The sequence below is a fragment of the Squalius cephalus genome, assembly GCF_949319135.1.
Source record: "Squalius cephalus genome assembly, chromosome: 23".
Lineage (NCBI taxonomy): Eukaryota > Metazoa > Chordata > Actinopteri > Cypriniformes > Leuciscidae > Squalius > Squalius cephalus.
The window spans coordinates 16,849,767-16,866,528 of record NC_137144.1 but is presented as its reverse complement, the minus strand read 5'-3'; the positions used below and the strand labels follow the sequence as shown (position 1 = coordinate 16,866,528).

Sequence of the window (16,762 nt, the reverse complement as noted above, 5' to 3'; positions counted from 1 at the left end):
ATATATCTAAACTTACTCCAGGATCAGCAAACACATGTGAGAAGGTTTGATGACTGAGCACTCCGGTTTGGAGAACCAGGTCACCTTGGTCAGAGCTCTGCCCACTCAGGACCAGTAGTTTATGCACAGCTGGGTCAGATATAAGACAATGGATCTAGGACATATTAAGAGACAGAGAGGGCATTTAAAACACATTAGTGTATTAGAGTCAGTCTGTTTGTAGCAAGGTTGTGCTTAAACAAGGTTATTAAGTCCAACATCAAACCTATTCATCAATCTTTATTAGAAACATACAGCACCTTGTCCAACAGAGATTTTCTTTAAATAACTTACCTCAGAGATAACAGTATCTTCTGATGGGTTTACTAATACAACCGTCTCAAGAACATCACTTTTGTGGTGCAGAGTCCTTTGTCCTGGAAGAAAGAAATATGTTTTTTCTTATTTATATTCAGATATTAAGTTACACATTTCCATTGTGACTAGTCTCGATAGCTGCATTTCCACCACAGGAACTTTCCACAGGAACTAGGGACATTGGGGTGGTACTCTGTGTGTTTCGACAGAAGGGACCAGGGTCTAAATGAAGTTCCTGGAAAAATGTCCCCCACAGAAAGTCACTGCTCGCGAGGTGGTACTTAAAAAAAAAAAAAAAAAAAACAGGAACTTTCGGGGGTGGGCCTTAGGTGCTGAACATGGTGATTGGTTGAGTTCACACAGCATTTTGATTGGTTGAGTATAGGACCAGTAAAGTATAGGATTGAGTTTAAAATTTTATTATTTGTCTATAAAACTCTGAATAATTTGGCTCCTCAATACTTAACGGATCTTTTGACTCCGTACACTCCATCCAGAAACCTGAGATCTTCTGACCTTGGCCGTCTTACAGTCCCTAAAGTTAAACTTAAAAAACGTGGTGATCGCGCTTTTGCCGCTGCTGGGCCGAAGCTGTGGAACAGCCTTCCTCCTTCTATTAGGCATGCTCCATCTATCTGTACCTTTAAATCTCAGCTCAAGACTCATTTATTTACCTTGGCTTTTAACACTCTGTAGTTTGTCTTCCTGGATTTTTCTTTTATTCTATTGAGTGCCTTTTTGTCTTGTCTGGTATTTATGTATGTATATTGGTTTTATTTTTGTGTCTCTTTTATTCCTTGTAAAGCACTTTGGTCAACTTCGGTCGTGTCTTAAATGTGCTCTATAAATAAATAAATGATTGATTGATTGATGCAATGCAGCATTTTATTTCAACCACCATTTTTAAAAGTCTGTTGCGGTGCGTGCAGTAAGAGTTGTTTATAATCAACAATGGAGTTTAAAAAATATGACCGATGGATTGACAACGAGGTTCAGGCTTTATTAAGCTTAGATGCCGAGGATGAAATCCAGTTGCGCGCAGTCCTACGACACCGGATTAATTTGCCTAATATTCGTAAGGAAGGAAGCCGCTCAAAATTATCGCAAGGGAAATTCCTTCACCGCGACAGCCCTACTATATAATGATATACATTTTTAGAATTTCATCAAAGCTGCACTTTTCTCTTTTATTCTGTTCATTTACTGTCCAAATGAACTGATTCAACTTAATGAATCACACTTTAGGATGAATCAATTCACTAGATTGAATCTAACTTTAGGACAAACCAATTTAGGTTACTTGTTACTGGGAAAGTGTAACCAAAACTGTATGCCAGTATTCTGAAAAAAGGGAAACAGACTCATCTAAATGATATGGGAAACGTATTTGGGAAAGCGCTAAATGCTTTTTTATAACTGAAATGCAGCAGCCAGAGCTGAATCCTCCAAATACATGTCCCGGTAACAATGCACTGATTTGTTCATTTGAAAGTCAATGATAGCAGCTATATGATTGATTGATGTTAATCAAAATGAATGTCCCTGAAAGGCATAGCTATCACTCAAATCAATCTTCATTGATTTAGAAAAGGACTCCAAGGTGTACAGTATAGCATGACCACAGCTAAAAGACAACCTTTAGTGCAATGCATTTCGAGGACAGTCCTGCAAGAGTCCTGTTAATGAGACATCATGGATGTTTGGATTACAGTCAGAAGTAAGGGGTTTAGGGTTTTAAGTGTATGTTACGATAAGAGGATATCCATGTTAAGCTAATAGGGAGAAATCACAAATGCAACATTAGTCTTTACATCGTCTGAAGAGTCCAGTCCAAACACATTTATCCTGTGTTTTCAGTTGTGTAAAGAGGGTTATAAGAGCAGGGTGTATGGAGGAATTAGAGGGATAATTAAAGAGCTGCTGAACGCAGCACGACTGGGGTTTGGACCAAGCTGGCCTAAGCCCAGTATTGCTTCTATGAGCCAGATGGTGTGGGATGGAAGTACAGAAGTGAAAGTACAACATATGTGAAGACTGGTGAGGCAGATCTCACCAGGACAAACTGAATGCAAATAATACAGGCTGCCACGGAAACGACGAACTAGTAGCTCCGACCCTGCTTCCCTCTGCAGAGTGACAAAGTAGTACAAATAAACAAGAGAAAGTCTCAGGCACTGCAATGCCTCCCGATTGGCACAATGCCCAAAGCAACATGGGTCTATTGGCTTTTTGTAATTAATACATTGTGTGTTGCACTCTTTGTTGTTGTTTGATGAAAATCTTAGGAGGAGGCAAACTCAGATGATTAACAAATGTAGGTGATAAAAAAATGACACTTTTTTGAACTTTTGACAATCAGAATTAGCTGAAAAAATTAGAGAAGAAAAAAGTTTAAATTTCATTTTTAAATACAAAAAAATATATATATTTGTGGATGAATCTTTACAAATCTGCAATTAGAAAGAATTTGAATTATTTTGCATATGCTGCTTCATTTATGTTCCATTTGTGGACTGCCAACTTGTTGTGCAAGTTATCAGATGTTACTATGTTTGAGTTCTGTGAACCTTGTATGGTGCCAGTATAAAAGTTAATATCAGAAATCCATGCAAATAAGGCATATTTAAATTTTGTCAACTTTTAGGAGTAAGGCTTAAAAACCACAAAACTCCTTTGCCATTTTGAATAAACAGATGGTTTTGCAGAGCAGTGTGTTCAGCCAGCTTCCAGTTTCCACGACTCCCTTTGGCATTTTTCCACAGTCGCGAAAGAATGGGAAAGAATGTAGCATTAAGTCCAAGGCTAAGTTAAGGTATCCAGTGTATCTGTTAAAGTACAAGCATCTTCATAATGGCTGATTATTAATTAATGACTTAGGTTTGACTACAGAAACATCTTAATTGCATTAGCACCATAAAACAGTCATTTTTTAAGATCTCAGTGTAGAGATCCAGTCCTACCTCACCTGACCCGCTTGGTATAAATATCCGCTCATGAACTCTAAAAATTAGAGCACTCTGTTAAAATAAGCTCAAACAGTGCTGTGATAGAAGACAGACCAAGCATCCGCACTGCTCCAGATATTTTGCTCTAGATATGGTCACCCAAGAGATTGAGGCCTCTGGAAGTTTGGGAACAGAATCGCCTCATCCGAGCATCTAAAACAGTCACTCATGGCACCATCCTATGTGCTTTTGGGAGCAAATAACCTTCTGAACAGCACGTCTTACTGTGGTGCACTGTATTAGTGATGCTAAATCTATTTATCCCAGTGGAACAAGCCATTTAATTCCCATTTCATGTACAGATGACACAGAGGTTAGCAATATTATGACATTTCTTTTTATTTAAAATATGACATGTACATTCATGAAGCATAAAGCACCACAGGTGTTTTTATCTAACTAGCTTTTCACCACGGAGAGAATTAATGTGACTTTTAAAGGGTTTATGGTAATCCCATAAATGTGTCATCAATCCAGACTTAGTCCACACCACTGGTTGAGAGAAGTATGATTGGAGACTTAAAGGCACAGTGTGTAAATTTCGCCGCTAGAGGTTGTTTTTTCATAAAAGCTTGATGACGCTATGAATGAGCATGGAATCATTATCGTCTTCACCTCCACAGCCGATGGAAAACAAAACAGGACTCAGGCAGAAATCATGTTAATTGGTGAGCTAATGTTTTAAAGTGCTCCTGTTATGCTTTTTCGAATATTACCTTTCATGCAATGTGTAATGTAGCTGTCTGTCAATGTAAACGATCTGTGAAGTTCTGAAGCGAAAGTGACGATAAATAAAGTTATTGTCTCTCAAAAGACTTCTTCAAAGGATGAGGATGTGAAGAGTCAGTGGTTAACATTACCACTGCGATACAACAGCAGTATAGCCTTTTGATGATTTATTCTCAAATCTATGTGAGGTCTAAATGGGATTTACAAAATACTTATCCATTACAAATGGGACAATACCCATTTTATTTGGACCAACTTGCTCCTCAGAATCACAACCTGTAAGTATAATTAATTATTGATGTATATATTTTTGACCGGGTGTTCAAAATACATAGTTTTGTGTTTTATGTTGTGCAGGTCTCCGGCTAACTGGTTAACTCACGTTCGGCTAATCAGCTGTGGACCCACTATTACCTAAAACTGAGAAACGTTCTGCTCAAGTCGTCCTTATGATGGAGGTTGGGGTTGAATAACTAGTTCTTCCAATGTTTCATCATCGGACTCGCGCTCGGATTGATATGGCAAAATCGACGCTGTCTTTCTGTCTTTACAGTGTGTACAGTCGCTGAGCTTTAGGAAGCCTCCGGAGCTGAAATTCAGTTATGGTAATGGGCATTTTGTTTCCAACACACGCTCACAACAGACTGGGCCATCTGGCCAATCAGAGCAGAGTAGGCTCTCGGAAAGAAGGGGTTTAGAGTATATTACGGAAAATTAAAGTGTTATTTGACCTTTGGTGCATGTAAAACTGTTGTAGAAGACTACCAAAACAAAATTAAATTAAAATTAAAGTTTTATTAACGTTACTGTAGTAAGAAGCAGGGGAGGGCCGAGAACACCGGGACATTTTCCGTTGCTGTTTTTATTATGCTTATCGGCCACTGCCCCTCCTTACGTTTTGTAGTTTATGCATATCTTATGATTAAAGTTACGATTAAAGTTGTTTAACGTTTGCATCCTACGTCCCTGAACTTGAACTTTGTTATATTTGGTCACTTAAATTCACACTATTTTAATTAATTCGAATGAAATAGCAGCAAATGTTTAATTTACTACTCATACAGGTCACTTTATCTGACAAATTAAAATTGTGGTGTAACGCAGCCCTGTTTTACTTGGTCAAAACAATCGTACTAAATACATTTGAGTGTGTTGAAAGTTAACATTAATCTGTCCATTAGCTCGGTGGCTGGTATGAGACACTTGTTGCACACTGCAGTAAGCTAGATCGATATTAGAATTTCATATTAATAAAAACTGGATGACTTGTGTTCCTAAATGAAATGCAATTAATTTTAAAATATATTTTATGGTGGAGAAAATGCTATATTACTGTTACGGTACGTAAGGCATGGTACGTTACTAGCGGTAAATCAAGAAATTGAGATTCAAACAAGAAGACTAACTGTGTTGAGCTATATAACAATGATTAGTTTTCTACTCATATGCCTAATAAAATGCATATTAAAGCATATTATAACACATTAAAGCGTATTTGGCGTTTCCTTGCTTTCTACGGAAATCAAGGGTAGCACAGATAAGTCATCATTGACAGGCGAAGCAATGACATTGTCCGTTACACATCAGTTAAAATAGCTGATTTCTCTGGATTTAAACATTGTTGGAAACATTTGGGATAATGTAAGTACACAAGTCAACAAAATATATAACATTGTTTTAGTGATTTTTGGTGATTTTCATCCAAAAATCTCACATATTGTGCCTTTAAAAAGACCATTAAAGTAATAATCAGAAATGATTATAAACTATAGTTAATATATAATTGTACATGATGAAAGTGCTCCATACACTCTATAAAGCCCTAAAACAATATAACACTTTGGTGCTCCATGTTGCATCTACACAAGAAGCGAGTGCCCTAGTTTCTTCTGGTAATCCTAGTCCTGTGATTTGGCAATGCCGAATGATTCTGCTGTTAAGCATATTAAAGCCTCTTTTATCGCGGATGTGTCACTGAATCTCAGACAGCCACCTGGGTAAAGGGTGTGGCAACGGCACAATGCCTCAGCATGTTGTGATTTTATGCCTTATTTGCATGGATTTCTGATATTAACTTTTATACTGGCACCATACAAAGTTCTTTGGTTCACAGAACTCAAACATAGTAACATCTGATAACGTGCACAACAAGTTGGCAGTCCACAAATGGAACATAATTGAAGCAGCATATGCAAAATAATCTTGATATTATAAAAACAATATTGCACATATTACATTAGACATTTAAGTATACATTAGATATAGATTTTAAGTTTGCGCATTGTGAAAAGAGCACATTATGTAAGATGTCGGCTAAGGAGGAAGCAAGTTTTAAAGAAAGAAAAGGGTACGAGAAGATTGTTGGTGCTGTACCACTGTTTCCTGGGGGGCCAGAAAACTCCAGCCTAAACCTGAGCCAACTATGAGATCATGCCACCACACAGACCGTTCATTAGCATTTGAAGCCACATCTTTGTGCTTCTGAATAAGGGCTAGATGTTTTTCAACACTGACGAGACTCAACAACTCTGTGCCATTTTACCACAACGTCCTGGTGCCACAAAGACTTCTTATCATTATAAACATAATATGGCCAATAGGCAGAAACAAAAGAACAATTAAGCATTAGACCTAAGAAAATATTAAGTGCTTTTTATAAAAGCAATCTTTTATAATTGGCCTTATTGAGTAAAGCACATATACCTAGCACATTAGCAGTTCAAATAAAGGAAAATGTCATGATACAGCAAGTGATGGAAAAATACACATGCTCAGATGTCAATAACAGGTTTAAACTGCAATATAGAGGCTTGCTTATGAAACATCTTCTGAGAGAACATGGGTTTGTTCTATGAGTCAGCATCTCCTCTGAAATGTCAGTGTTTCCTTGGTCCTTTAACTAGATGATTTATAGTTTTAACTGATGATTTAACTGACAGGTTGAGGTTTCAACCTTTTTTTAATTACGTACAGTACGTCTAATAATAACATTTGATAGTATGTAAATAGATCTTGAATATTCATTTTTAAAGTCAAAGTATAAGGTAATTTGAATGGAAATCATGTGCAATGTTTCATGCATAATTCATTTAATATTAGAGTAAGGTATTCAAATGACTATTAACAACAAGGCTTTTAGAAGTTACATGAACAGAACCAGATATGTTGTATTTAGGCCTATTATAAATCTTTTTGTACTAAACATTATCCAACCTTTTGAAGAGATCCTATTACAAATCTTCCCAGTTGTAGTGACTGCAAATCATGTCAAATTCTGTCCATTGAACCTCAGCCATGACTTCCCATCTACCTAAAAGTTGATAATGATTAAAATGATAGTGGTGAGCAATTAGCAATTTCCAAAAAAATAATCAAAAATTATTTCATATTTGATCTCTTTTATACACATCTCTTTGGAATACTTGAGTGTTGAGCACTAAAGTATTTTTTGTATCATGAGCACTTAAGTATATATTTGGCCATTTTCCATTGTGGCAACATGCCACTGCTACTTTTATGTCCCTCGTATCGCTCATGGTCTCTTATCTTGGGACTACTTATTACTACTGACTACATAAAACAGTAGCAAATGACCATAAACCTGTGCAAATATTGTTCAGAAAAACAAAGAAGGAACTAATAAGAAACATAAAGAACTCATAACTATGTAAGTTATAACCTTAACATCACGGACAACATGCTATGTTGTTGTTAAATACGTTATGGACTAATTGAGCAAACTAGTCCATAGTAAAAGTAACTTGGAATGGAGATTAATAATAATAACAATATTTAAATGTATTTTTTAATATTGTTGCTCTTTTGTCTCGTTGCTAGGGAGGTTGATTTTCCCGAAGTAATCTACAAAATAATTTGGTATAATTCAGTATTCCTTTATTTGGTCAGCCGCAATCTAATAAACCAAATAGTGTATAGTCAGACAGTCATTATCAAATAATAGATCCAAATTAATTCCTAATGCCTGGGTTTTTATTTTATGTTAATGACCGACTCCCTGTACGGTATCCCTTTACATACTGGCTGTCAAAGTCTCATTTCCATGCATTAGGTAAATCCAAGATTTATTACTGAGCTCAAGCTTATATTTAACTCACAGCTTACACAGATTCTATCGCTCCACATTTCCAACATCCTGCCGCAGTTACATTTCACACGAAGCACTGTGCCAAAGAAACACCATTTAAACAGAAAATCTCCTAAGGCAATCTGTACGATTCGCAAATAAAAAGGTAAAAGATCTTAAACCAGAACACGCACCAATAATTGGCCAAGTTAGACCACAGTGATTCAGCAGCAGTGGAGGAATTCTCACTGCAGCACTACATAGGAAAGAGAGGGTGAACCTCCCACACTAAATTTGCAAGCTCCCAGGGATAATGGCACTCACCCACATACCCACCAACACGAACGCCTTCAAAAGAATGAATAAAAGACCAATAAAAGGTGACAAATGGGACAGCCTTACGTCATACCACCTCGCCATGACAGCGAGCAGTTCACAGCAACGGTTTGTTGCATCACATCTCGTTTTCAGCACATTCAACACGTCTACGCTTGTGTGTATGGCTGGTCAACCGCACTTTCATCAAGACTGTTCAGATTTCCTCTACGTTGAATGCAAGTTCCAGGTGCCATGAGCTGTTACAGAAAGATCTGCCGATATACATTTAAATCGGCTAATGAGCTGACTTAGTATAAATACTGAAGAATTGAACGGTTTATTTTGATGGCAGCAAAGCAAAGGTTACGGTTAAATGTTTGAGGGAAAACATATGGACAAAATTGCATGCCTGTCTAAGAGATTGTCTTTTAATTAAAAGTGCCAGAATCCACAAACGGGCACCTTGCCACTTAGATCGTGTCCCTTTCCGCTGAGTAATCCACCACTGAGAGTTTGTTTGTCTCAACTGACCGTTCCCAAATCCTGGAAGATTATCCAGTAAGTCCAAAGTTGAATTGCTAATATTTTCTAGGTTGGACCATTTGTGCTGTCCATGGAAACTGTAATCAGTAGGTCTAAAATTGCTGTTCCTTTTTCCCCCAGCATTTTCCAATGTCAAACGGAACAGAGCATGAGTCACTTGCAACACATTCACCCTTGTCTTAAAAGTCTTCAATGGCCCATTTTTACTCTGTGGCAGATGGATGTGCCCTTCAGTGTCCTAACACCAATGATATCATGAAAGCTTAATGATGGATCTCCCTAAGCCTAATAACCCAACACACTGCCACAAAACATTTCAATTAATTAAGATTATATACTGAAGGAACTTCCATCTCCTATTATAAAGAAAAGAAAAGCAGGTCCACTCTGCACCTCTACTAGATTTAGGCTACAAACTGTAGCAATGGAACAATGACTCAGCAGCTGATGCTGTTAGACCCACTGATGTCGGTGGGTGTTTCTCTATGTAAGAATCCCACCCAGACGGCTGTGCCAGAAAAGAGAACCAAGGAAGCACTGAATCATTTCAGAACCGTGAAATGACAACCAAATGTATTTAAAATAGTCCAGTATTTCCTCAAAAGCTAAGAATGATTTAGACTATCAACTCTTCATGGTATCAATTAGATTTATTTTAGTTCAAGCAGGTCTAATTTAGTTCCCTGATGTTGTTTGTACTTGTATAATGTAGATAAGTTCATCAAGAGCAGAACAGTTGAATATATTAACACAGTAGATTCAAATGTTAGCTGTGCCAAATGAGGCAAAGAGTCATTTTGTTAGTTTAATTAGCCTGCACAATGATATTCAAACACGGAACGATTCATCAGTTTAGTCATTATTTTTCATGAATGGTCCTTAAGCGGCTAGATGTGCAAACGTATTGCAAACAGAACGAGAGAGAAAGAGGGAGAGAGAGAAAGAGTCACAGACAGCAACGCTGAGTCACGGAGCGGCACACAAATCAGAGGCTGTGTCTCAAACCTTCTGACAAGCTAGAAAATATTTATGGTCATCACAGTCAAATGGAACATTGTCTAAGTAGGCAGCTTGGTGGTAGGATCGATAATTGTTTATGAATGTATCAAGATTTTAGAGATGACTGTGTATTGACTGTTATGAAAACCTTCTGAGCCGCTTACCTAGAAAGTATTTTTGGGCATTATAAGGTGTGTGGAATGCTGTCTAGGAAGGCAACTTACTAGATTTTGAGATAGAGCCAATATGTTGCATTATTTCGATTTTAAATTGATTCCAATTGTCGAACGAATGAGTCTTTTGAGTCGGTTCTTTTTATTGAATCAAAAACATAAATCACATCCAGTGTAGTTCAATTCCCGAACTGATGACATTTGAGTCACATTAGTGAATCAAAACATACTGTGAATAGTGTAGTCCAATTCCAGAACGAATGACTTCGATTTTTTAGTGAATCAAAACATACAGCGGTTCTCACGAGCCGACTCTTTAATGTATTCATATGACTCATTAAAGAACCGCAAGTTTTGTATTTATAACTAGATATTATGTCATCATAAACTAATAACGGTGTTGTGTTATGTTACACAGTAGGGCTAATGGGACAAAAACAGTTCATTTACTGCGTGTTTTATTGCAATCTGTGGTAGGTTAGCTATTTTTGGAATGAACTGAATGAACTCGTTTTTTTTTTTTTTTTTTTTTTTTTATGAAACGATCTCATCATCTGACTGCAGCAATAAAAATTAAATTTCTTTTGTCCAAATATTTCTTCCGCAAAAGTACTAAAAGAATCGCTAATGAACTGAAATCGTTTAAATAATTTCCTCTACTTTAACATTAATATTTCAGATTACGCTTTAAAACTTTTGAGCATATTATTCACAGACAAAGACTAACACGTTTAGCATCTTAACACAATACGTGAGTCATGCTGAAAAGGTGTTCACTTTGCACAAGCACAAAATAATACAAATTAAAACAACTTTAAATAGCAACTGTCAAATACACACAATTTCACAACCTGTTAAAACAGTCAAATAAAACAGATCTTCAAAGCAACAAAGTTAGTCTGTCCGCGCGAGCTCCGTCCATCACATTTTAATCCAGTTAGTTAGATAAAGCACAGGAAGATGTTCATCGTACACTCTGTCCCAGACATATGTCGCAATTACAGGTAGATTTAAACGACTGTCTGGGTGTTTAATTACCTAATTCTTTCGCCGTCACTGAACGCCTCAAAAACGCATTATTATGCGCACGACGCGCGCGCCATAAGCCCCGATAACCCGACCAAAGTCATCAATAATGTCAAGAAGAACCCAAATATGCGGTCAAATAAGGATACGCACCCTCCAAGACGTCACAGTCTCATAAAGCAAAGTGTCACAGACTGTTTGTAGCAGCTCGCATCGCAAGACTCTTTGTCCCGGCCACTGCGACACTGCGTAAAAGTCAAGCCAGTCGCCGCATCGCATGCTAGAACGCTGTCTCGGTAGTCTGCATGACAGAAAGTGATACATACCGTATGCTGATGCGGGCCACTTTAACAGTGCGTCGTGTGTCTCGCGACTGATGGGTGTTCAGGAGCGCAGTCACTGCTGTGTGTGTGGGAGGGGCCGGGGAGTGTGTGAGGCTGGCAGATTTGGGTTCTCGAGCAGAGCAGGATGGTTGCAGCAACTCTGGCTGCAGCCACCCGCCGATTAAACTACAGATGCAGCTACTGTCTGAAGAAGAGGGGCAGGCGGAGGCGGGGGAAGGGGAGGAGGGGGAGTTAGTGATACTTTCAATGCACCACAAGTAACCCTTTCATGTCTTGTCTGGTCTGGACTTGTCTTATTATATTATATTATGTTATGTTATATTATATTATATTTAATATCTTTTGTTTGGCTCATTTTCATGCATTTGTGGGATCAGTCTCACTGATTTTCTTTGTTTTATTGGTGGTTTGTTCTGGCTGCTGCATTGCACCGGCCTAACGCAAGCTCTTTATAAAGCCTGAAATAACAATATGGCTGCATCACACACCCAGTCATGTGATGTACATATGGTGGCATCCATGAGGGATGGCCTGCTCCATGTAGAATAAGGGTCCATTTACACAGGACATGTTTTTGCTTTCCATTGCCCTGCTTTTCCTTTGTTTTTCTATGTAAACAACATGCGCTAGACAGATGTGTTTGACCGTTGCTCTTGTATCTAGTGTCTTTTGCAGCATTTCACATGACACAGTGTTCTAAAAAATGCAGCAGTCAAGGTGTTTTTAACCCCCAAAACACCCCAGACAGCAACAAAGTGTCGGCCCAGATCCGGCCCACATCTGGTACGCGTGGAATCCACATACCAGATGTGGCCCGGATCTGGGCCTACACTTTGTAAATACTCATAAATAATTTTGGTGCAGTGTTTTTTTTCTGTGCCCCTTCTGTTCAATTTCTTTGGAACAATCCACATTATTTTGTAATTAATTAATGAATCATGTTGTTTTCCACCTTAAAATGCACTGGGAAACTTACTGTCATAACCAGTGCATCAATCTAATGATTTATTAAAAGCATCATAAAGACAAAGTATGCTAAAATCAGTGCCAGGTAAGTTTTATGCTATGGTTTTGTGCTTTGACTCAAACAGAATCTGCAGTGTTATCAGTATCCAAATCATAAATTATTGAGCAGCCTCAATTATGCATGTCTGGCCTGCCTCTACTCTTTAGGATGTCAGCACAAACTGTATGAATGAATGGCTCCAAAACACTATTATATTATGTCTTTTTGAAGAAGAAAAAACATTGTCAGTAACTTAAATATAGTATATTGTTCGAAAGTTTGGGGTCAGTACGTTTTTTAATATTTGTCACTTTGAACCGAGGCTGCATTTATTTGATCAAAATACAGTAAAAACAGTAATATTGTGAAATATTATTAAAATATAAATGTTTTCTGTTATTATTCTTTATAGTGAAATGTAATTTATTGTGATGCAAAGCTGAATTTTCAGCATCATTAGTCCAGTCTTCAGTGTCACATGATCCTTCAGAAATCTTTCTAATATGATTTATTTTGTGTGTAACATTATAGATGCTAATCAATTTAATGCATCCTTGTGTTATGTTCTAGTTCTGTTTTTCATTCTGTTTTCTGTTCTGATTTGCCTGAGTTCGTTCTGCTAGTTTGTTCCAATGGTTCCTCATTAGTTCCTCACCTGTTCTTAGTTCTGTTGATTACTCGTCTGTGTATTTAAACCCTCTGTGTCGTTTCAGTTTGCGTGGTTGTTTGTACTGTTACTCCTTGTGATTCTCAAGCGTGTTTCCATTTGGATTTATAATTAAAGACCGTTTGTTTGTACTCCTCCTTTGTGCTCTCATTACAAACACCCAATACGTGACATCTTGCTGAATCAAAGTATTGTAAATCCCCTTAAATGAGTCAGAATTATTTCCGGTTCTGGGTATTTGACTGTAAATCCCCTTACAGTATTAATATCTTAAAACTCAAAGTAGTAATATTTTTAAAAATTTGTAAAGGTAATGTAGTAGCCTATAATATATAATCTGAAAGAATTTTCCACATTTCTATTTGAACCAAATCAAGCAATTATTTCCAAAGTCAAGGTTAGTAACAAAGCAGGAATTCTGAGAAAGAAATTTTTTTTTTTTTCATTGTACCAGTACCTGCTCACTTCACTTACTGTTTGTTGTTCATCCATAATGTATGACAGCCCTCTCTATGGCCAGCTCACTGTAACTATTTTCACAAGAAATCCCCTCTGAATCATGATTGTGGTAATATTCATAATATAAAATATTTTTAAAAAAGGCCTACGACTGCATAGTCAAAATCTGTCTAATCAGCTTGAGTGTTTGTTTTGTTCCTCATTTCAGTGCCTGTGCGGAGCCACGAACGTCTCACTGGTCTTTTGTATCAGTGAAAAACAAAAGCACACTGAAGATTGCTCAAACAACTGAGGGGGATTGTGTTTGTCTGGCGCTTACAAAATATTGAACAGACCAGAACTGGATAAATTGATTTTCAGAGACGGATAATATTTGAATTTATTTACCTCAATGTATGTGTGTGATTTGTTATTTTATTTTATTTTTTGGTTTCCTTTCCTGAGCCGACTTTACATAAGCCTACTTCAAAAGTGCTTTAAAAATGTTCAGAGGTATGAAGTTTTGGCTCAGGGCCTTAATTATCAGTCTGTCTGAAAGTCATGTGATCGTTCACTTCCCCCTCAGCATCAGTGAAATTCATAATTATGGCTCAGTGCTTGTATTATAAATAGGTCCTGCTAGAGGCTTCAGCTCTACTGTACCAATTTCCTTTGTGTGTATCCTGTGAGGAAAAGGAAGAGTCAAATGACCATAAACTTGTACATTGAGGTCCTTGTTGAACTCACAGTGACACTATTACAGAAAATGACTCCTTTTTTCCTCTTTTAAACCATGAAAGTAGAGATTGTGTCTATGCATGCAAAATTGAACAACATAAGCATAACACTCTTTAAAAGTGTTTGGGGTTTGGGTAAATAATTGCTTTGAGGGTTTCCGACTCACGGGAGACATACAAACTAGCAAAGAAATCCCTGATAATAGAATCAGACACCATGAGAGGGAATGTCTGGGTCAGATTCTGGGTGTAGCGCCAGCTAGGTGCTATTAACCAGGGCACTCGTAGAAGAGATAGACAAGGTTGAGGGTGATGCCTTTGTGATGAATGGGAAAGCTAACAGACAGCTTTCTCCAGGTATTCTAGACGTTGTGAGCGAGTCTGAGGGGAACTTGCGAATAAGACGGGCCAGAAATATCAGAAAATTCTTCTCCAGACCATTACTTTCCAGCCTGCAGACAATCAGTCTTCTTAAGCATTGACTCGTAGAGCATAACGGTGGTTGAAACGTCTCATTTGGCCTCTATAATAGGATATTCGAGGGGATGAAGCCTGTCAGCAGTCAATGCGGGATATGGTCACAGTTTAATAGAAACCAATTATGGCAGAATCTGGCATTAAAAAAAAACACAGTAAAAACAATTACTTTAATTTTACTGTAGGCCATTATGTCATTTCTCAGAATACGTTAGATATCATAAATCCATATAGTGTCGTTATATAAATAGAGGAACAAGAGTTTTTGCTTTCATTGTGTGCATGTAGTACTTCTCTCCTGACAAAGTGCACTCATTAGCTCCTCACATCGGCGCTCACCTTAGCTCATGCCAAGATGCAGGTCACCATGGAAACATAGTAGAAGAGAGGAGGAGGTTGAGTGACTCAGTAAAAATGAAAACACTGATCATGCCGTTTCCTCGCCCTGAACCTCCCCATCAGCCAGTTTTAGAAGCTAAACCTCAAGACACTGTGGCTCTGACTGATCGAGGTCATTTCTGCTGTGAGACGGAAGGGACTGAAGTTGTACCTGCTGATGTTTTCGCTTTTATATAATCTGGGAGGACTGTTGATGCCTCATTTCCTTGGTTCTGTCAGACATTGAAGGGATCAGTCCTGTTACGCAGCACCTTTTAAACTCTATAACCTTTAAAATATGAATATGCTTGTGTTGTAAAAAGTATTAAAAAAAGGCATAACACAATTTCATAATATCCTCTGGTCAAGCTCAGACACTTAAAACCAAAGGTGTGTGGGTGTGTGTGTGTGTGTTTGTGTATGTATATATAAATATATAAAGTAAGTTTTTGCGAGGAATAGACAGTTAATTCACTTTTTAAACAAATTTTTACATTTGAAAAATGTAAATGTGTTTTATATATATGTGTGTGTGTATGTGTGCGTGCGTGTGTATAATGTATAATCTGTTCTCCATTACTTACAATATCCATTAGATGGTTCATCATTTTATATTTATGAACAGGACGGGAAAGGACTGAGAACATGCAGTATATCCTTAATTCAACTTCAAGTGCTTATTTGGCCAAACATTTTTAGCAAAATATCCATCAGTCCTAGACAAAGCAATTAATTTAGCCAATACTTTATTTTCCATTTTGTTACCAATCGGAATAGAAACAAATCTATTTGTGCCCTAGGACAGCCACTGAATTCCCATTAGCTTGAATGTAATTGATCTATGCTAAGGTGCATGCTGAATATGATAGGGTACAATCAATACTGTGGACTCATTTTAACCATCAACCCGGGAGCCTTATGTCGGACAGGCCTTGAGCCACAGAAAAGCACAATCTGAGACATCAACCTTTAGTGGCTGTTAACCTTGTATCACCCCACAGACCAGTCATCACAATCTAATCGAAGCACACATCGTGTCCTTCAGCAGGGTCAGGGGGCGTCTCTCCACCTCCCAAGCACATTTGGTCATTTTTTGGCGTTGCAGTTTATTAGTGGTGCTCTTTTGTTCTAACCCTAGTAAGCAATAAACTTCGGCGCATAATTCACATACTGTGCTAGACATACCTCAGATAGTGTAGCTTATTAAGGAGAAGTGTGCTAGTACTATTCTAGACCGTTAGATTTATGATTTTTGCTGAACTTGCAATAAAATGAACAAAAAAAATGCTTTAAGGGGTCATCGGATGCCCATTTTCCTCAAGTCTTTCAAGCGATTTGTTCAAACACTGATTTCTTCAGGAACAAATTGTTATGGGTACCTATTGTTCAAAATAGGTACCTATTTTGAACAAGTTCTTACTTCACGACCGCTAAAAAAGTATGTTCTATATAGTATGAGTGTGTGCAGTATGAATGTAATC

The 16,762-nt window shown here is 37.6% G+C and overlaps 1 protein-coding gene across 2 annotated transcripts in view; it reads right to left on the bottom strand.

Moving 5' to 3' along the window:
• Window positions 1-16,762, bottom strand: part of map1ab (microtubule-associated protein 1Ab) — a 35,821-nt gene that overhangs the window by 13,658 nt on the left and 5,401 nt on the right. The window contains exons 1-3 of one of the 2 annotated variants that reach the window (XM_079859081.1): window positions 11,561-11,647; window positions 334-416; window positions 17-154 (exon numbers count right to left, since the gene is read on the bottom strand). Coding sequence is in view for 1 of the 2 variants with exons in the window: in XM_079859080.1 (XP_079715206.1) it covers window positions 17-154; window positions 334-416 (221 nt within the window). In the remaining variant the exon portion in view is untranslated. Of the gene's footprint in view, window positions 1-16; window positions 155-333; window positions 417-11,560; window positions 11,648-16,762 lie in introns of those variants that run through there. The other variant, XM_079859080.1, reaches the window with a different exon arrangement.